The 22,877-nt window shown below is 35.2% G+C and overlaps 1 protein-coding gene across 1 annotated transcript; it reads right to left on the bottom strand.

Annotated features, from left to right (window-relative positions):
* Positions 1 to 1,972: 1,972 nt before the first annotated feature.
* On the bottom strand, positions 1,973 to 22,226 carry CLDN16 (claudin 16). Its single transcript, XM_081552243.1, has 5 exons — positions 22,056 to 22,226; positions 8,870 to 8,972; positions 5,072 to 5,236; positions 2,749 to 2,940; positions 1,973 to 2,106 (listed from the first exon to the last, which is right to left on the bottom strand). Exons 1-5 carry the CDS (start codon positions 22,224 to 22,226, stop codon positions 1,973 to 1,975), a joined length of 765 nt encoding a protein of 254 aa, XP_081408369.1.
* Between the last annotated feature and the right edge of the window lie 651 nt (positions 22,227 to 22,877).

Here is a 22,877-nt window from a genome sequence, read left to right as displayed (position 1 = left end):
CAAGCACGTTGATCTATCACTGTGTCAAATATTGCTTCTTCACAATTTGACATTTGCTTTGCTATTCACTAGCTGCTTTATTGGGGATGTTTCATTAAATTACTGTAGATTAGGAATAAAGATTCCCAAGGGAATTTTCAAAAAGTTACTAATATTTTTCCTAGGATATGCAAAATGTTTTTATTGAGAAAAAAATTCAAAACAGTCATAGATTTTAATTATCTCCATAATCTTCTGAAATATTTCCTCATAGAAATGAAAACTTTAAGCAGGGAAAATTTTGTATCTCTAAAATTTAATTAATCATTTAATTAATTTTACCCTGACTTTTCCCAGAAATATTTCAAGATACTTATTAGAATATACAAAACATGGCAGACAATAAATCATAAAATAAATGTGGTAATAAAAAATTTAAATGCCAAGGTTGAGTAAAAAGAACACAAAATAAATTTTAAAATGCTTAGAATAAAACCCGTATAATTAATAAACATAATAACTAATTTGCTAAATGTCAATTAAACAGTTAATAACATCCATGAAGTAAAAACAAATCAATCAATCACTCTTAATTCTAAGATTAGACTAGCAATTCTCCTGATACTGGTAAAGAGATGCTTGTGAAGTATGAACATCATTTTCAACGATATATGAACAAGATGCTATTATCTCGTTTTTACATTATTTAGCTTTTTAAACTAGAAACACTTCTTTTGAGGGCTTCAGAAATTCACAACTGTATTTCCATTTTCCAGAGAACTAATTTTTAGTTTGGTTTTATAATCTGTTAAGGTACTGTATGACTATTATTAATGCTATTCATGTGACTTTCAAGCAAACAGTAAAACTAAGGTAAAATTTTATAGCTTAAAAAAAAACTCTACAGTTTAAAAATTGAAGAATGATTATATTATGTATATGAATAAAATCCCATTAGCAATCTTTCATTGATTTTTTTAAATGTGTATATAACTCTATTTTTTCAAAAAGCACATATTTTGTGAGTAAAATTGACTTTTTTCAGTAGAGAATTGTGAGCCTTTATTGCTTTCAAGCAAAAATATATTTATTACATTTTATCATATGTTGACTATTTTGCTGGGTACTGAGGATCTAGTGGTGAGGGGACACCTGAATTCTAATATGGCACATTCTTGAAAGGCATTTAGATGTCCAGTCAATACTAAGTGAACTCCCTGGTTTAGCTATTAACTGCTGTGGTTTAACGTTTGACAATATACAGGCAAACTTGGAGTAGTGATAAAATAATACACAGATCTCTTATGTTGCAAATGAGGAAGAAAATCAGCACTGACTCAGATATTTATTTGGTATCAATTTAGCATTTGCTTTTGACATTTAGAGCATAGAGAGGGCACTTTTTATCTTTAACTCCCACCTGTGGCTGGTACATGGAGCTGTTCTTTTGTTTTTCTATTTTAACAGAATTAGAGCAATGGTAAGCTTTGATATACTGGTTTAAATTTGGAAAAATCATCTTCTTCAGAGTTATCAAATAACTCAGTGGAGGATGCAAAAAGTGAGCAAAAAGCCAGGGAAAGAGCTAAGAGCTTGTCAGTCCCTTCAAAGATTAGAATCTCTGGCCTCCTTTGAAAGTTTCTGTCCATTCTTAAAAAGAGTCATTTCATTTTAATACCACCATGTCACTATCTCTAATAGAAATATAGAAATCACAACAAACGTTTTCGTATTCCAGCAACCTTATCATCAAATACAGGGAAAGTGTGTGTGTGTGTGAGAGAGAGAGAGAGAGATGGTAAAAGGACGTGGAAGAAAGTAATAATTGAGAAGGAGAAGCAATAGGAGACTCTAATTTTTTGAGTAAGCTGAGCAATTAATTTAGTTGGACTTGAGGCCTAGATGTCTGTTCCTGGATAGACCTGCTATTTGGTTAATTTGAACTCACTTGATTAGTTAAACAATATATGTACACCGACTGATACATGTCACTTCACACCCTAGTGTCGACAGCATACATTTTGGCAGTCTGTGTTCGAGAGGCCGCATGTGACCGGGGCATGGAAACAGCTGTGTTTGAGTAGGCTTTCCTCGTGGAATAAGGGTAGTTCCTCTCAGGCCCAACATCTGTTTGGAAGAGATAAACGTAGTGATATAAAAATAATTATGGCTCAGTAAACTTTCGGGAAAATGTAATTATATATTCTTCTCTCAAAGAGGCAAGAATATAAATATTCTAAGACAGAATCATCTAAGAACCCTAGAAGAAAATCTAAGAATTTCAACCTGAAAGTTGTTTTTAGATTTAAAATTCAGCCAAGTAATTTCCTTTTTTTTTTTTATGAGAAGAGAAATTTCCTAGTTATTTTTCAGTGACATTTTAGTAACCTAATAGTAACACATTACATTCTTTAACAACAAGGATACATTTGATTTGACTCTGTGTCTACTTCTCTGTTTAACTCTAGATATAAATTTAGTCCATTGTGTGAAATGAGATATATAAGATAACAACACATTGAAATAATCATTATCTATTTGGGTATTGGACACAGTTGTAGCTGGTTTTTTTTTTCCTTTTTCAACAAATATATCACTAACTGGATAGTAAGGTTCTAGTATTACAAATCAGTTGTACCTGAACAATAGAAATTTCTAATGGTAATAGATAAGTATCAAGCTATCAATATTACTTTGGGCTGGTGAGATGTGTTTCCGTTAGGTTGGGAGAAATAACACTGGAAGTGTGCTATTTCATTTTGTCCTTACCTTTGAAGAGGTATAAGCAGCATGTGAGGATAGCACCAGCCAAAAAACAACCCAAAGAACCAGCCATTCCAAGCCAACAGGACCAACCAAATTTATATTGGATGCCAAGAAATATATTGTGCAAAACCAGAGAAGAACGTTCTACATAAACATCAACAGCATACCAAACAGAGCCAATTATTCCTGGGGCACCTGAAAGAAATGGAAATTGCTAAAAATAATTCAGGTCTTTTCCAAATCTAAACCCAAGAAGATTAAGCTATTATATTGTATTGTATTTAAGAGTATTCTATCATGTTGTATTTAAGAGTAGTCTATGACTCCCCTGACCCACCACCCAGACCCATGATTGAAGTTATGTCAACTACATAATCAGCACCTGTAATTTTAGTGATTTGGGGTTAAAAACAAATAACTGAAGTAGAAACTGAAAATTTATCTACCACCCCCACCATTTAAGAATAGGCTAAGAATTTTGTTTATTTCAAATAAAATTTAATCCTCACAGATGTGTCTTTCTGAAAATTGACTGGTTTGAAATGATGCAATTAGAGTCCTTTCACATGTATAAATTACAGGTATAAATTGCATGTCAGGGCTCAGATGGAAGAAAAAAATCATGGGCAGTTGTAGAACAAAAGACTATATGAAAATAGTGTTTCTGAAATCTGTAAGCCCCCAAGAAACTCTCACATTTTTTCCTAGTAAGTCTGTGATTTCCATTTAAGTCACAATTTCTTTGCATTCTTTTCACAATTATTTAATGCAAAAAGTTTAAGAAGGACCTGATTGTGAACACATAGTAACCTTTAGAATACAGGGCATAAATTACCACATCTTTTCTTAATACTGCAACCTATAGGCTTAGCATGAAAATTCTTTTTTTTTTTTGAAACTTAAAATAGGTTATATATATATACATACACACATATATAGCATACTAATTTCAAATGATAATTCTAAGGCGTTGGTCATCTTGGGTGATTTAATTCAGTCATCTCTTTAGCCATTCCTACAGGAATTTTCTTCGTTGACTTATTTTTCTTTAAATTTAGTTTTGTTATTTTATAAAAAATAGAGTAGATTATCTAGCAATGTCTTAAAAAGAATTCTAGAACAAAATTGCATAGCATTAAATGATGTTTAAATTTGCTAAATAAAGCACATTGTTACATACAAAAGGTTTATGTTTTCACTAAGCTGGATATGGGAATGGATATTTTGAAAAGAAAAAAAAAACTAATAAATTATTGTGACTTTTTAGTGCAATCTAAGGATCCTTAGGGCCTTGTGTGAAAATATCAGGGAGGTCCCATTTTTGACCATGTGATGGGTGAGACTTTCTGCTGTGAGCTTACTCTGCTCACATTGGGATCTTTACAGCAACAATTAAGAATGGATACTATTGCTGGGGCTCTACCGTAATTTGCAGACCAAGAAAAGGAGACAGATTAAGTTAACTGGCCTAAAGTCCCACATTACACATATATACGTATCTCCAAGTATTTTTAGTTTTAAAATTCTCATCAATTTATCCTTCACGTCCCAGTCAGGTTCCCACTTAAATTTGCTTTGGTGACTGTTTGTTGCTACCAAAAAAGATGATTTTCACTCTGGAGGGTAAACTCTTCGGTTTTCAATCTTCCTACATTTTGGTTTTTCCATAGTGCACTTCCTCCCAATTTGCATTATGATCCAAGAAAGACACTGTGTTATATTTAGAATGACTAAATTGTAATTAATGATTGACCTTAGGAAAATATCAATTTTGCTGTTTCACTAATAAACCCCATATAAAGTTCGTCTTGATTTATTGTTTTTTAGTCTTGTTTGATTTATGTCTTCAGAACTCCACTTATTCTCTGCTTAAGTGAAGATAAGGTCATACTTGTTTATTGTTACAGGTATGATCATATGAGTTGGCACATGAGAAAAGTCTAATATAGAACTTGATACAACTTAGGTCATTGCAAAGAATTGGTGAGGATGTGTACAGGCAAGGTGGTGGCAGCTTGGGGATTACTTTAGGATTTAACTTCAAGAATAATCACCAAAAAAGTTTTTAAAAATTTGAAGCTTTATATACTTTTTAAGTGGTTAAAAATTGAGGACATCAAAAACCTTGATTGGGGATGTTAGCCAAAGATTAATATCTGATTACAAAACTAAGGAAGGCAGGGTTGGTGGATGTGCTCCTTATTCCTTCATTCTAGAAAAGCAAGTCACATATGATCCTAAAATGAACTCCTTCAGAACAACACACTTCTTCATCCCAAGACCTTAGTTGAGTATCTTTATCCCCATCACTAGTCCAGATCAGTACCTGCTATTAGTAATGTGGTTCCAGCAACAAAGCAGATGCGGACTTTGATGTATGGCTCGTCAGGGAGGAATTTCACGCAGTCAAGTCCAAGAAGCAGAGTAATGAATCCAAATCCAGCTAGAATATCTGCAGTAATCATTAGCGCCCGAGTTGCCACCAGCTTCACTAGAAGATCAGAGTATGTGGTTTCAGCATAATGAGAAGAAGGAGACATGTTAATACATAGAGGCGCACCAAAGAAAAAAAAGACAATTACATACATCAACACATGCCCAGTGAATACAATCACACTTTAAATGTGCATAAACTCCAAAATAAATACTCTTATTTAATTTTTTCATAAATTTCAAAAATATTATAAGGCTACTGACATTAATTGTTTAAACAAACATTATTTGCTTAAGCACTGCTTATTATGATCTTGTTGGCCTCTTAGCAAAATGCCTGGCCTATGGTGGAGACTAAATAACTATTTCTCTTTTTGCCTCCTGTTTTGGAATGAGTCTTGTTCACGAGTATTAGCTGAAAGCTATATTGAAAGTACGGAGAAGGCAATGGCACCCCACTCCAGTACTCTTGCCTGGAAAATCCCATGGACGGAGGAACCTGGTAGGCTACAGTCCATGGGGTCGCTAAGAGTCGGACACGACTGAGCGACTTCACTTTCACTTTTCCCTTTCATGCACTGGAGAAGGAAATGGCAACCCACTCCAGTATTCTTGCTTGGAGAATCCCAGGGACGGCGGAGCTTGATGAGCTGCCGTCTATGGGGTCGCACAGAGTCGGACACGACTGAAGCGACTTAGCAGCAGCAGCAGCATATTGAAAGTAGAGTATTTCTTCTTCCAAAGATACCCAATAAATATTCAATAAATAATCACTATATTTGTTTGAATTTCTATTGAAAAAGTGTAAATAATTGGTTAAAATTTTATATAGAGGAGAAGAATAAAATACTTCAAGATGTCTCATGGCAATTCAGGTGGGAGCCATCAGCAGATCTTTAGAAGGAGAAGGAACTTCTGTTATTAAGTAGAATATTTCTGGAAGCCAGAATCATATTTTCTTTTAATTCCTTTATGTTGTGACCCTTCTTAGCCAACACTCTGCATTAATCTGTCCACCTTAAACTGTCAGCTGCACATATGTTAAAGCCATCGCCAATGAGAATATATGACAGAAAGTCCAAGAAAGAAAAGATCAGGTAAATAGAAGTGGAATAGTAGCAGTCATCTGTAATGGGAATATCAACTGTGAAAGTTTCCTCAATTGTGACTCCCAGTGATACTAAATTAAAACTAGGATAATGTTACCACTAATGGAGGATTAATTATCTGAAGTCAGAACTATTGGTACTTTAGCTGGCTAGTGGAGAGGAGTAATAAAATTTATTCCTTTGATGTTACAGTAATTATGTTTTATTTTCATAGTGATTTGAGGTTTCATTTTATTAAAATAATTTTTTCCCCAATGATGAGACCACTTTAGGACCTACTTAGTTATAGACTGCCTGTAAAAATGTCGCCAATCTTCCTCAGTTCAGATATAATATATTTGCATGATCCATCTCAGAGAGGAAATCAATGCATAAAATCAATCTGTACCTTAATAGGTGAATATTTAAGATATCAAAATGTGATGATATTTTTTAAAATTTAGACTCAAATTTAGGCCATATCTGAGGTTCATTTTTTTTTCAAAATTAAAGAAAGAGAAAAATATGTAACTTGTTAGGTGATAGTTTTTATATTTCGACAGATCTCCTTGATCCTCAAATGGGTATACACAAGTAAGCCTCCTGTTCAGCACTCCAAACCAAGTGGTCCCACACTCGAGTATTTCCCTTGAAGTTTTGTAAGTCCCCTTTGAAACTTAGGTCAACAGGGCCAGGATTGTCATCTGGATAGAGTGCCCTGAAATCATGGTGGGCCCTGGTCTTCCCCTGTCTGACCTAGACTCCCATACAAAGTGTGATTCAGATGCTCCGTGGAACTCGAGGACTCACTCCTATGGTGTCTTCCAAGGACCGTATAGCTAGTCCAGTTTCAAGAAGGCAGCTCTGCAAGTGGGTTGCTAATGCTGGCCAGTCAGGAATCTCCTTTCAGAGATTGTCTGGGATTTGGCTACCAGAATATTAAATACTCTGATTTGAAGGGGTGAGATGGACTCAGATTAACAGTATCAACAGAGTCCTAAAAAATGCATCTGAGTCTAAATACCCTAAGTAGACAAGAGCAGTGAGAAAGGTGATCTAATTGTGATTGTATAAAAGATATCAAAGACTAAAAATAAAATCCTACTCTCTTATGGGTAACATCTTAACTTAGAGGATACAGTTCATTAGTTTCTTATAACACATTTTTATCTCTTTTGTTTTTAAGCATATGGTATAATTTTTAAAGAATCTTAAGAGATTTTTTAGGATATTGTTTAAAAGTAACAGATAAAAATATATCAAGAGGAAAATGTGAAATAGTATAGACAAAAAAGACAGGACCATTTTAAAGTACAAACAGTGGCTTTCTCTGTGTAGTAGCCTTATGAATGATTTTATTTTCTTCTTGCATAAACGTACATAACAATATTTTAAAAGTTGGAAATATTGTATCTTTCTATTTTCTTCTCAGCTCTAAACATAGCCCTGAATTTCTAGAATAACCTAGTGTTCACATGAACAAAAATGTCCATTCTTATTGACCAAATTGTGCTTCTTTTTACGTAGAACTAGGTTAGTGCAAGGAAAAAGAGAAAACATAAAAGTCTTTATTTTTTACTAAAAAAATGAAATAAAAACCTTATGAATTATCTTAAAAAGTATTCCAGGCACTCAAATCCTAAATGGCAGAGAATGCTGTTTTTAGAGCACAACTCCTTTTCAGTGCTTTTCCCTGGACTGAAATAGCTGTCCAGGGGAAAAGTCACATTCTAAGGGTTTACTTTTCATTTATCTTGAGAAAAGAAGTTGCCATGTTGTACCACCACCCATCATTTAATCTGAAAGAGACTAAAACAAATTTGCCTTAATGACTGCACCAGTACTTAGTACAATTTGATGTTCTAAATAAATAAACAAATAGTGTGGGGAAGAATGGAGAGAAATCAGTAATAAGGCTTTTCAATCTGTGAAGTCTCTTTATTCATAGATACAAGGGCCTTGTTAACACCTAATTATAATTTAAAGCTAAAGGTAGAGAAGATGAAGGAACTGGATTTTTATATTTGCTAATAATGTGTCACATATCTGAATTTTTCTCATTCCCTGATCCCACAGTCTGTGTCTCTTTGCCTATCTCTGTCTCCCTATCTGCTCTTCTGTCTCTGTCTCTGCTCCTCTGCCTCGACCTTCTCTCTTTCTTAGCAAATCATTCACTGAAATATTATAAACTTTCTATCTGACCTAAGTCATTGCTAAAAGACATCTCTGAAATCTTTTCATCTAATCTGTCAACTCTAATCATGAAAATCACTGCCCTTAAAGAATTAATTTCATTTTTTTAAGTGTTTACTATGAGCCTACTGTGTATAAGGCACTATAATAGACTGTGGGAGAGCAGAGCTGAATAAGGTAAAAATTCAACCATAAAGGAATTTCTAAATAGATGGGAAAAGATTAAATATGCTAAAAATGCTTCAATTCACATTTCAGAAATAATAAACTAAATTTTTAATCAAAACATTTAGAACTGAACAGAACCTTACTAGGGTATAGTAGAAGACAAAAACACATCATGGAAACCTGAGTTCAATTTCCTTTGGTCTCCCTGCCCTGACAAGGAGGGATGTGTAAGGCATACGTACAGGAGTGCTCAGCAAATATAGAATCATACTCATCACAGGTGCGAATTCCATCAAAAGCATTTGTGACACACTCCCACCAGAGGCCTCGGCATTTTGTGCTCACCTAGATGTTAGAGAAGACAACAGGTGAAACAGCCAGGTAGACACACCTCAGTTTACCTTGATCAAAGGAAGAACTTGGCTGTTATGAGACTAATAGCAAAGTACAGTGCTTACAAGGGTGATCTGAATTTCATTGACAACAAACATCACACATTCTAGACTATTTTCTCTTAAGCACTAACAATAAAGACTTTTCACAACAGAAATAAACTTATTTCCTGGTTTGGGAGTGGAGGGGGAATAAGTCATGCTGAAGATGGATAAAATCAGAATTAAACATATGCAGATGCCTATGGCTCGTTCCATAATCAAGTCAATCTAATCTGGCAGCACTTCATTTCATTTTGCTATGCTGACATTTACTCATCAAAAAAAAAAAAAAATCAATATAACAATAGGTGATCATTGTTGACATCTTGAATCTATTAGGAATGTACATTAATTTTTCTTCACATGAACATGAATCCCATGAAGAAACATGTTATTATACATGAAATTCATAAATTTAAAATAATGGTCAAAGAAACTTATACATGAAGACAACAATGAATGAAATATAAAGACTACACGACTTCACCCTTGCTCCACTAACAGACTACAAATGCTTAAGCTATGATGTGGTTGTAAACAAACTGAACATTAATTTCAGACAACCTGACAGCTGTAAACCACTACTACTTAGAAATGTTGTACAGATGATTCTAAATATCCACTTTAAAGCTAAAAGGTAGCAGTGTCCTGAAACTTCTCATACTTTATAAGCTATAAGTCAAAATAGATTTCCTAGAATTATAAACATGCCAGTAGGAAATGTTTTCAAGTATTCTTGACAGAACTGTTGCATATGGAACAGAGCTAATATGATTGCTTATTCTGATTCAATTACAGATCCACATTATTTTGGCAATCTAGGAATAGTTTAGCAAGATTTAACCAAAAATTATCTTGGAAAATGAAAGCTTAAAGTTTTCCTTAAAGAAAGAATAAATAACAGAGCAGAGTGGGAAAAGAAATGAAAGGCAGGGAGATTATAACTGATGTGGAGAAGAAAGGAATATAGAACATTTTGATTTGCAAAAAAAAATTATATCAGAGAATAACTGTACTATGAAACTCCCTGTCCCATGTTCTGCTTTGAAGTTGTTTTGTGTAGCAAATAGCCCCCAACTAAAATAAATAAATTTATAAAACTAAATAAATAAATAAAATGTTGCATTCCCTAAAAAAAAAAAAGACTTTACTGCTGGCTGAATGTGAAAGTGAAGTCCCTCAGTCATGTCTGACTCTTTGTGACCCCATGGACTATAACCTGCTAGGCTCCTCCATCTATGGGATTCTTCAGGCAAGAATACTGGAGTGGGTTGCCATTTCCTTCTCCAGGGGATCTTCCTGACACAGGGATCAAACCCAGGTCTCCCACACTACAGGCAGATTCTTTACTGAAGTGACTTAGTACACACATCTGATCTGAGACGTCACAGACGCTAATAATTTAATACAGAAACTTCGTCTTATGAAATCTAATATATCAGTTTCTGAAGGAGGATATGAACATACAAAGTCTTATGAAAAATGAAAGTGTTAGTTGCTAAGTTGTCTGACTCTGTGACTCCATGGACTGTAAACCGCCAGCCTCCTCTGTCTGTGGAATTCTCCAGACAAGAATACTGGAGTGGGTTGCCATTTCCTTCTCCAGGGAATCTTCCCAACCCAGGGATCAAACCTGGGTCTCCTGCATTGCACGCGGCCTCTTTACTGTTTGAGCCACCAGAGAAGACCAAAGTTACATACACATAAAATTTAAACTATAACTGATAAAACAGATCTTAAATTGACGCTCATTACTTGTGTTATTTCTTTGAGCAAGATCTTACATTTTTGAGCCTCAAACTCCTTGTCTTTATATAGGAACTAATGCTAGAGTGACTGTAAGAATTAAAAATTACAAACATACATAATGCAAGTGATTTGCTCAATAAATGACAAAATTTGTGAAGAACTTAAATGTCATAATAACCTGAGTAGTGACTAAGTTCAGCATTACTAATGAACCATATGAAAGTTGAAAAAAGTAGATGTAATTGGTTGAATGGCAACCCTAGCCCCCAAATATGACCATGTTCTAATTCCCAAAACCTGTGAATGGGACCTTATTTGGAAAAAGGAACTTTGAATATGTAGTTAAATTAAGAGTTTTGAGATAAGGAAATCATCTTCAATTATCAGGGTGGCCCTAAAACTGGTGACAAGTGTCCTTATAAGAGACACACACATGTACACACTGCTATATTCAAAATGAGTAACCAACGAGGACCTATTGTATAGCATATGGAACTCTACTCAATGTTACGTGCCAGCCTGGATGGGAGGAGGGTTTGGGGGAAAAAGGATACATATATATGTATGGCTGAGTACCTTCCCTCTTCACCTCAAACTACCAAACATTGTTAATCGGCTATATCCCAATACAAAGTAAAAAGTTTAAAGTGTGGGGAAAAAAAAGAAGAGAAATGCAGAGGAGAGACAGACAGAAGAGAAGGAGGCCATGTGACCACAGAGGCGGACTTTGGAGTGACGCAGCCTCACGTCACTGATTGCCTAGGTCATCAGAAGCTGGAAGAGGCGAGGACTGCATTCATTCTCTTCTAAGAGCCTTCGGAGGCAGTGCAGCCCTCCCAACACTTTGACTTCAAACTTATCGCTTCCAGAACTGCAAAAGAGTAAATTTCTCTTGTGTTAAGTCAACAAATTGTGGTAATATGTTATGGCGGCCTGGGGAAATGGATATAGTAGAGATGATTTGTACTAAACTATTATAATACAACAGAAAAAAAGCCTTCTCATAGCCTTTTACTCATTGGAGTCTCAATGAACAGGAACACACTGGATCTAGTTCATTCCAACTTGAAGTAGGTTATGAGGACCTGAAGTCACTATTCAAATAATCAGAGACTGACTAATAATCTCCAATTTCCTGCTAACTCAGCTACTAAAATGAACTGATGAAATCTAATTTAGTCATTCTGTGTGAGGTTATTTAGAAAATGAGCTGAGATATATATTTGAGGATACTTATTTTAAGCTAAAAAGTATTTTTTTCTTGCCAAAATAATCCAGTAGTGGTGTCATTTTTCAAGGCTATTGATCATTTACCTGCAATGACCGTATTTAGAAAAGCAATGAGCTCATTAGGGGAAACAAGGAATCCAATTTCATTAGGTATTAATGCTCTAGGGCACAGTACTAGATTGTTTGGTATTCACACTCAGTCAAGGTAGGTGAGAAATAGTGGCTGTAATTAACTAAACTTCTGTGTTAATATAGCACTTACTGGAGACACCCTTAAAGGTGCCTTTGTGCACAAAAAACAAGGTTAAAAGACTGTAGGTTATTTATCACATTTAGGAAAGCCCTCCTTGCCTAAAATTTAGAGTCTTCACTTATCCTTCTGTTGTATAATGGCTTATTAAGAACTCTCTAAAAGGCAGAAAGATAAGTGAAAGTGTTAGTCGCTTAGTCGTGTCTGACTCTTTGCGACCCCATGGACTGTAACCTGCAAGGTTCCTCTGTCCATAGAATTCTCCAGGCAGGAATATTGGAGTGGGTTGCCGTTCCATTCTCCAGGGGCTCTTACTGACCCAGGGATTGACCCTGGGTCTCCTGCATTACAGACAGGTTCTTTACCCTCTGAGGAAGGCAAGCAACTCTATAATCCTTAAAAGTTTTAAGAAAAGGTTCTTGCAAGGCAGACTGATGCTTAAAATATTATGGTTAATATTTCTTAAAGGGAAAAAAAACAGCATTAACTATAATTTTATCTCACAGTGTTGTCCAAAATGGACAATTCCAAATTTAAGCTTTGTCCTCTTAACATGTGATCCATATATTAATAGATAACATATAAAATAAAATTTCAGTAATTTTTATTTGACTTTTTATTTTTTAAATTATAAAAGTATGATAACACATTTACAGAAGACTTGGAAAATACAGAACAAGGTTACATGTGGTTCCACTATATACTACCATTATCTTTTAAGTAGAGAAATTAAGATTTTTAGTTGGAGTTTCAATATCAAATTCAAAAATTAACAGAATGAATCTACAGAGAAGTAGAAGGATATAGTAGACCTGAAAAGCACTGTAAACCAATTCAACATAATTAAGATTTATACAATTTTCACACAACAGTAGGATGCAAATTCTATTCAAGTTCCCATAGACTGCAAGCTAGGAGACACAGGAACATATCTGAGGATGTAAAACAAGGTGCAAAAATTTCATGGTCTAAAGGCATTGAAATCATAACAGAGCCTGTTTTCTTATTACTGTGGAATTATGCTAGAAATCAATATCAAAGATACTTGAAAATGTGACATTTACCAAGAGAGATCTTTGACTTAGCCATTGAAAGCCTCCATAAAGTTAGACTGATAAACAACATAGAGGGTGACTGCAAAAAGAAAGCACTTAATTTTGTGTAAGTAATGTTTTCCCTGGTTTGTTTTTCACTTTTTAATTTTATTTTTAAAGGGTTTTTATATTTATTATTTATTTATTTGGCTGTGACACATCTTCGATCTTTGTTACGGCATGTGGGGTCTAGTTCCCTGGTCAAGGATCAAACCCATGACCTCTGTGTTGAGAACGCAGAGCCTTGTCCACTGGACCATTAGGGCAGTCCTCATACTTGATGAATTTTTATATCATTTCAATGAATATCTGTTGATCCTGAAGTGAGGAGAAGTCAGTTTACCCAAGGTGTGACAGTAAAAGTACAAGTCACAAATATGAAGACAGCATAAATTTCTTAATATTTATTATTTGCCAACAGTAAAACATAAAGATTTTATAAGAGTACAGATTTCTGGCCAAGCTGGCCAACTAGAATTCCTAGTTCCATATAGCAACAATTAGCAAGAACTGAGTGGTTCTTTAAATTTCTGCCTATCATTGAAATCTTGCCTCAAAGGTATGTCTTCTTCCATGAGATTCTCCCAGTCTCTCCAGCTGGAGTTAATGTCTTCTTGGATCCTACAGCAACCTGTCCATATTTCTATAGCATTTATAATGTTGTATTATCTTTTCATATGTATTTATGTGCATCAGTCTCCCAAGTCTGTCTTTCAGACTATGTTCATTCATTCAATGTCTGTCCCATGTCAGTAAACCAGCTAAGGCTGCTGCTGCTAAGTCGCTTCAGTCGTGTCCGACTCTGTGCGACCCCATAGAAGGCAGCCCACCAGGCTCCCCGGTCCCTGGGATTCTCGAGGCAAGAACACTGGAGTGGGTTGCCATTTCCTTCTCCAATGCATGAAAGTGAAAAGTGAAAGTGAAGTAGCTCAGTCGTGTCCTACTCTTAGCGACCCCATGGACTGCAGACTACCAGGCTCCTCCATCCATGGGATTTTCCAGGCAAGAGTACTGGAGTGGGGTGCCATCGCCTTCTCCGCAGCTAATGCTGAGGATACAGCAATAACCAAGATAGACATGGCACCTTGCTTCAAGGAGCTTACAACCCCTGCTTCTCAGTGTATAATAGATGCTCAACAGATGTTTACTGAGAGAAAATATTTGTCAATTTTTTTCTAATCCATACACATTAACTCTCATTTCAAATTTGCCATGGAAAATGGTTACTGATACACTAGATGTACAATTGATGCTTAATATGTCCTTTCAGCTTGACTGAATAGAGTAGAATAGCCAAATCCAGGAGTCTAAGAACTATTACTGAGACCAGGCATTTATGCTGATTGGATGTCAGCCTGGACCCTATCTACTCAATTGGCTCTGGAAAGTATTTACCACAATGTTAAGGATGAACAGGATACCACTTAGACAAGGCTTAAGGAAACTAGATTGATGATCTCTCTTCCAGTTGAGTATATAATGGCATAAATTAATTCCTTAATCCTGGGATTTCTTATTCTAAACTCTTTAGCAGTTTCCCATTAAGGTGTCTCTATCCTAGTCTTTGCCAATTTCTCTTTTCTCATCATTCTGTGTTACAAGCAGCAACACACAATTTTGCCTACATTGTCTTATTTACTACAGTTTTGCATGTATGTCTTGCCTCTATATATTTTATATATCTTTTGAGAAGAGAGAAACTTAAAATACTTTAATTCACATTTTTCATATGTAATAATTATACACAGCAAGTTAGTAAATATTTTTTCTCGGCTGACCACTATCAAACAAGATTTTTCTTTTTCACTTTGCATTATGTTATAAATGCATACGTATTGGGATATATGTGTAAATATAAAATATAGGAAGAATAATGCACTAGGCAAAAGAAAACTGGGATGAGTCATGAAGATATATTCTTTTAAAAACCACCATAAAATAGAAATTTATAGTTTCACACCACTTTGCCAATTTCATGCTAGTGTACTGTAACGTTGAAGATGCAACTTACTTGTTTCCAGTACTTACTTGAATGTATTTATTAAGATGCAAAAGTTTTAATAATACAATAGTAAACAACATTTTCTAAAACATGAAACATTTTCACTTTGAACAAAAATGGCTTTTGAATTTTTTTATACTAGAGTTCTGAACTTTTAATTTTTATATTTTATCTTTTTTTCTTACTATTCTAGGACCTAAAAGAACTCAAGACAGATATTTATAAGGATAAGGAAGCAAGATTAAAATAAACTTAATAAATGTCATCTTTCCCTTCTACTCGATTTACATACCATGAATTTATTTGCTAAAATACTTTTGGTTAACTCTGCTTACTTAGCTGTGAAGCACTGGCTAAAGATATAAATGGCAAGAATGGGACAATGCAAATTTAGTAGGTAAAATATAATGTCTGTGGTCTTCATGATAATATCATCTAATTTACATATATGGACTATATAAGTATTTCAATTGTAATATTTATTATTTAATTTAAGCCATATATTTAATCATTTTAGAATGTTTTCCTTATGAAAGTATGGTATCTTAATTTTGCAATGTTTACTATCCAGTGACAAAGATCACAATTTATGTTGAGTGAATTATTATAAAATATTAATTTCCTTTTATATCTCTCCTTTTCTTCATTTCTTTCCCTCTTTGAAGCACCAGGAAGAAAAGCTATATTTTCTAGATGAGAATGCTCTCTTAACTAATTTTATTATACATCTCAGTGGACTGGATCTTTATTCTTATCTAATTAAAAAGAGGAACCAGATCCACATATTGGAAAAATTTAAATTGCAACAAGATGAAAAGTCCTGCCTAAGAAAAATTAACGATCTTTCTACAGAGATACTTCTTGTACAATGTGAGATTTCCAAATAGTACTTCATATTTTATTTCATTTATTTATTCATTCTTTCAGTAAGTGTGTCAAGTATCATAATAGGTACCCATTCAGTTTATATTAACAAATACCTCCTAAGTTCCCATTATTTAGAAAGGGGTGCTAGGAACTGTAGGAGACAATGAGGCAAATTAAAGAGTATTTGTAGCCTTAAATATCTGGTGAAGGAAATGGAAATCAGTTAGAAAGGACAACTAGTATAGAAATAATCAGAGTATATGCTAGCTGTAATAATTTAAATATTTATTTTATATCTGAAAAAATTATAGCATCATTAATGCTTGTCTTATGTCTGAAAATTGTCTTATGTCTGAAAGAATTGTAGCATCAGTAATACAACTGGAAATCCCAGGGGAAAATCTGGTTATGAAGATAAAATGAATCCAAATGTGGATTACCTTTCATTTGAGGTAATAAAATTTTAATCATAGCATTGCTTGGTATATGGCAGATTTTCTCAGTAAATAACTAACCAAAGTTGAACTGAAAAATGAAAAAAAAAAAAACTTGTGAACACATTTTTTTTATTTTTGGTAACTGAGAGACCAGTAAGTTTGTAGAGAAACTACTTTTCAATTTCACTATGGATAATGAAGAATTACACATAATATAATTAACATATTAATAATGTTATTAATTCATAATTTATTTTCTTTTAAAATGCATTTAATAGAATACTTATGCTATTTTGTCTTTATTCTCTGCCTTATTCTCCTAGTTAGACAAAAAGGGAACAATCATAGGAACTAAAATGGAAAAACCAACAGCTCAGAGAAATAAATAGAATTTGTCCAAGAGAATCAATAGAGAAAACAGGAACAGAACTTAAATCTCATATTTTTCCCTTCAGTGAACATTCTACAAAATGTCATCTTCTCCTCCAGAACAAAAACAAAGCAATAAACTGCAAATAGATGATAATACATCCAACATTTATTGACTGATTTGTATTTGCCTGGTACTGTGGTAAATACTTTAGATACATAGGCTCATTTAACCCTCACAAGACACTTATGATGTGCATATCATTATTCTTCCTTTATAGGAGGGGAAATGTGGTTTTACAAAAACTTAAACGTTTGTCTAAATTCACACAGTTATTGCCTGGCAGGTTGGGATTTCATCTCAGGTCCTTCTAACATCAGGTTCAACCTGTGAACATCCACACTACAAAGCATTGCTTTTCTGGCCCCCATGAGGTGCTGTGCCACAATCTAAGTGAAAAAGAAATGGCATGGTGTAGGAACATTTTTGCTTAATAACTTTTGCATAAAGATTAATTTTCCTCCATTTAAGCTCTAGGTGAATGATTCCATCCTTCCTTCCATTGCCCCAAAATAGGAAAGTGGATTTCAAATTTTACTTCTCCTTGTGTATCAGCCTTGCAATCAATTATCAATCCCACCAATTCAAGTTCTTTGGCTTCCCATATCTTCACATCTTTTAATGCTTGTTGCCGCACTAGTTTAGATTATCAATGTTTTCCTCCTGTTCTATGGCAAAAGCTTCTTAATTGGTCTCCCTGCAATTCATTTTATAATTTCTAATCCCCACATTAACCAGAATGATGGATTTTTTCTAAAATACATATATATGTTTGCTTAGAGTGAACCACTCTTGTCTATGATATAAGATCTATGGTAGTGGTTTAGTTGCTCAGTCGTGTCTGACTCTTGCAACCCTGTGAACTGTAGCCTGCCAGCCTCCTCTGTCCATGGGATTTCCCAAGCAGGAATACTGGAAGGGGTTGCCATTTCCTTCTTCAGAAGATCTTCCCAACCGAGAAATCAAACCTGGGTTTCCTGCATTGCAGGTGGATTCTTTACCAACTGAGATAAAGGAAAGCCTCATATAAGATCTGTATTTTACATGAACACAAATCCCTTGATAATCCAGCACCTATATTTTTTCCCTACATTGGAAACTCTTTCCATGCTGAAATATGTCCAAAGCCATAAACATACAGCATTCTCATACGTAGATCTCTGCCTATATCATATCCTATGCTTGCAATACTCTCTTCTTTTTCTGGCCCTTTCACCTGTTCCTCTAGTCTGATTTGAATACTTCTTCTGGGTAGCCTTCACTGATTATTCATGATTGAGGGAGCTGGCCACTCAGAGGTACCTGTGATCGCAGCACTGGCCATAGCATACTGTGTCTATCAGCTCACCTTTCTGTCTCTCCCAATACGCTGGGAGAAACGTAAGGAAGATCCAAGACTCATCCTCTTTCCTAATGTGTACCCACTACAGTATAAGGTAGACAATAGGTATCAAAGAGCATTTGTGGAATGATAGATGATAGAAAAGAAAAAAGGGAAGCACAAATAGAGGGATAAAGAGACAAAGGGGAAGAGTAGGGGAGAAAAAAAAAGAAGAAAAGGGAAGTAGAGCATAACAGATTTTTTGAAAGAGAGGAAAAAAGAGGAGGGGAGAAGGAAATGAGAGGAGGAAGAAAGAGGAAGAAAGGAGGGAGGGAGGAAGAATAGAAAGGAGAAAAAAATAAGGGTGGAAGGAGAGTGGGAAACAAGAAGAAAGAACATATGCAGCTACAGAAAAATGAAGACTATTAACATTAGATTTCCTAGTGGAAATTTCTGGGGAGGCTGTAGATGCCATTGGTCTTCCTGTGTTGGCTGGCCACCTCTCTGGAAGAGATAGTCATGTCTCTAGACAGAGTCATAGCCAAGGAGTTCTGATGTTGAAGAACATAAGACTGAAAAGGACCTTAAAACAACTGAGTTCGACTTCACGTTTATAACTGAGGAAACTGAGCCAAAGACAGGAGCTGTGACTTGCTCAGTAGAAGACAGTTAAGATGCAAACACAGGCTACAATAATCTCAAAACCCAGGTTCTTGTCACACAGCAGTGTTTCCAGGACACATGTGACCCAAGAATGATAGGAGGAGCAGCATTGTGGCTCAGGACCCCAGCTGCACAACAGCAGGGGCCGTGCACAACACAATCCCACGTGCTCTTTTTCCTAATGTTTTTGTTTATTTATTTTTTATATTGGAGTACAGTTGATTAACAGTGTTTTGCTGATTTCAGGAATATAGCACAGTGATTCAGTTATACATACACATGCATCTATTCTTTTTCTTAACTCAAAGAACTTTTCTCTTCAGGGCAGGTGTAAATAAAACAAAATACTATTTGGTTGTGTTTTGAGTATTCTCTAGTAAGGGAAAGGGGTATTTGAGCTTTATCTGCCTCCTGCTCCCTGTTACTCACATTTGTTCTACAGTACTCATATTTTTGCTATTTGTCCTCTCTCGGAAGACCTCTGCTGCCATTTCTACTTTTTGAAATCCTTTGCATCTTTTTGAGGCTTTGTTCAATGGCTTTTACTCCCTGAGGCTTGTTTCAGTGTCCCTGGCAGGAAATAATTGCCTATCTTCTTTGTTCCATTGGTACTTCATTTCTTTCTCAATATGAATTGGCCTATGCCCTTTATTATAGTTTCATAGTATCTTTGTTGCTGTCTATGAGTACACTCATAAAAGGCAGGACCTGCTCTTTTTTTATCTTTGCCTCCCCTAGTAGGATTAGCAGAGCACCTTTTACACAGCATACATTTCATGTTTGTTATGTTATCCTGAACTATAGAATCCATTTTCCCACTTTGATGTCTTCATCACAATAAAAGATTAACAAAGTTAAAAATTTATTATATACCTTTTTGTTTACATTTTCTATGGCTATGCTTGTTTTTTAAAAGCACTTTTATTGTGTCAACTTTTTTCCAATAGTTATTTAAAGTGAGTTGTTAATATGGACAATTATATATATATATCTCCATGAGAAGGAAGCAAAGAGGGAGAACAGTATAATTGTGTCAGTGAGTATCATATCTTGACGTTTATGGATAATGTTATGACTTTATATGTTGCCAAATGAAGGAGCAATTATTATGAGAGATCCACAAAATATTGACAAATAAAGAGACTGTTGGAGAGAATTTTTAAAGGTTCTTTTAATGGGGAGGTTTCTTGGGGAGTGTTTATTATGATACATTTCAGGTACAGGAAATATAAAAAAAGCTAGGAACTACTAACTATAGTCCAAGGTTTGCAAGGATTTACTGGAGGTGAGTAAACTGGACTGCTCATTCCATTCATTTTCACTAGAAGTGTTCTTGCACAGAACAGATGGCAAATTGTTTGTATGTACTGAGCTGAAATCAAGGAGACACTTTAAGTGCTAGGACTTCCAATCTATCTCAGCAAGGTCTGACCCTTTTAAAATTTTTATTTCTTATCAAGTGAAGTTAGCAGTTCCATCAGTTTAAGGAGAAAGATTTTCAAATTGATTTAGAAAATATTTTAAGAATGCTTTTAGATGTGATTTTGTGTATTTTTAAAAAGGTAATTTTAACTGTGCTCAAGTCCAGCATATTTTTGTATTCATCATCTAGTAGTGACAGTCCATATTCTAGCAAGCTAATGGCAGCAGAATGTTTCTATCTGCACTTTATGTGAACTGTTAAAAGGACAGTTTTTTATTTCATTCACCAGTTATGTGCATGGTCAGATAATGCACCCTGGACTAACATATAACAGACATCCTTTATAATATTTCAATTCTATCACAATTTTCAGAAATATAATTTTCAAGTGCTAGCTAAAGAAATACTTAAAACTCTATTGGCTTTGAAGTGTCATGTAGGAGTCAGAGGAAATTTAAAAGAAAGAAAAAAATAAAACAGAAACATAATAATACACAGAAAAACAGAAAGATTATTGCTTTCCATCTGAAACTCCAACTTGAGAGTTTAATAAATAAAATTAGTAGAAAAAAATATAAAAACTTGCACTTGGGTATCTTTCTTAAACTTCATGAAGTTATAGCATTTGTTAGAGTAAATTGTTCTCTTTAGGATGTACACAGGAGAACATAGTGGGTTGCTATATATTCTTTATTTGAGTTCCTGACATAGTTTCTTTTTCTTACCTACACTTTTTGAGGCCTTGCTAATGAATTGTTCCTGATTCTGAAGAATTGATTTTTACCTCTTTCAGATTCTTACAGCCACTGAAAAAAATTCTAAATTTCAAAATTACTTCATTCAGAACTCCTCTAGTGACAAAAATAAAATTTTCAGATATGAACCGCTCACTCATCTCTTGGATGAACACTAGGTTCCCAAGAGCAACACATTTTTAAAAGAGGGTTTCTTGAATCATATCTGTTCCCTGAACTTTGGGACACACTGGAAAGATTTGGTTTCACACGAAATTTTTTATCCTATTTGGAAACTCCTTAAAAGGACATTTTTCCATTACACAGTAATTGGGTAGGTTTTATACGACTTGAGTTTAATCACTTGATCAACTTTAAGATGATCATTTCTTAAGAAAGTCTGTCACATTACCCTTAATGCTATATTCAAGATTAGCAAATTTCTATTTGTGAGAAAGGATGTTATTGGAATGTTATTTAATTGGGTATACACAGCTGTGGAAGAGGTGTTTCTGGAAAGCTTATATAATTATGCTTGTATGAGTTTACCTTTATGAAGAAAGGGGGTTATCCAGTTACCTCATCTGTAAAATGGGATAACAATACCTACCCCATAGATGAGCTGTGTGTATTAAATAAGTTAATAATGTAAACAGTCAGCAAGTAGCAAGTAAGGAATAAGTCTATCCCCTTTGGCTAGTACTACGATCACTAGTCTTAGAATGTAATGTGACAGGGGGCTTAGAGAAAAGTCGGATGGACTTGGATCAGTAAAGAATCCACTGACTTCTTACCTCCAGGGAGTCATCTGCATTCACCATCCAACAGTCTGTCCAGGTGGCCACAACCAAGAACCCAGCGGAGAAAAATGCAAAGAAGCAGGCAACGTATTGAAGAAGATCCCTCATCTTAGCAAGCGGACTGTCTGGAAAGGACACATGGGAAGCTGCTGGCCCTGGGCCCATGCAGGTGGCTGGAATGCTGTCAGCCTTCTGTGCTCTGGTTCCTGGGGATGTTGAAAATACTGCTCTTTTCCTTTTTCTTGCTCCCCGCTGAAGGAGTCTTAACAAACAGGCTGTAACCCACAAAGGGGTCTTGGAGGTCATTATCTGCAGCAACCAGCCTCCAATCAGAAGCCAGGTCAGTGAAAGGACTGAGTTTTGGGTGGGGGAGAAAAAGAGCCCTGTTCATGGTTTCTGCCCAGACCGTGGGCTAATGGGAGATGATGGTCACAAGAAGCACGTGCCGGCGCCAAGATGGAGAGAAAGAAGAAGGGTTACACCCCATGCTGACGCTTGTAAACTGATCTTGCTCAGGCCCTCCAGGGAAAGTGAGCTATTCTCCTCCTCCCCTCAGTAAGGGGGCTACACGGTTGACCAAGTGCTATTTTATTATTAGGACTATTTTAATATTCGCTAACTACCTAAGACAGGCCACTGGTGAAACTATGCCAACAAGGGCTTGCTCAAGGGAGTTTGCATTCCAAAGTGCTGGGCAGAACAGCCCATAAAGGGTTCCCAAGCACCTGGGCCCCAGGTAGAGCCATGGCTTCTAACCTTTTGACATCATTCAGTGGGAAAGAGTGCGCATTTTAATCCAGACAGCTCAGGGTATAA

The sequence above is a fragment of the Giraffa tippelskirchi genome, chromosome 2, assembly GCF_054371585.1.
Source record: "Giraffa tippelskirchi isolate mGirTip1 chromosome 2, T2T-mGirTip1v1.2.pri, whole genome shotgun sequence".
In the NCBI taxonomy this organism is placed as follows: domain Eukaryota; kingdom Metazoa; phylum Chordata; class Mammalia; order Artiodactyla; family Giraffidae; genus Giraffa; species Giraffa tippelskirchi.
Note: the sequence above shows the minus strand (reverse complement) of the source record. Positions and strands in the feature narration are given on the sequence as shown.

What these genes read in the sequence shown, in the direction of transcription:
- CLDN16 (XM_081552243.1), bottom strand. Translation starts at nt 22,226, where the DNA reads ATGGGCCCAGGGCCAGCAGCTTCCCATGTGTCCTTTCCAGACAGTCCG. An exon ending in TATATTTGCTGAGCACTCCT is followed by an intron (nt 5,237 to 8,869) that starts GTACGTATGCCT and finishes CTGATCTTCTAG; the next exon opens with TGAAGCTGGTGGCAACTCGG. An exon ending in AACCACATTACTAATAGCAG is followed by an intron (nt 2,941 to 5,071) that starts GTACTGATCTGG and finishes CATTTCTTTCAG; the next exon opens with GTGCCCCAGGAATAATTGGC.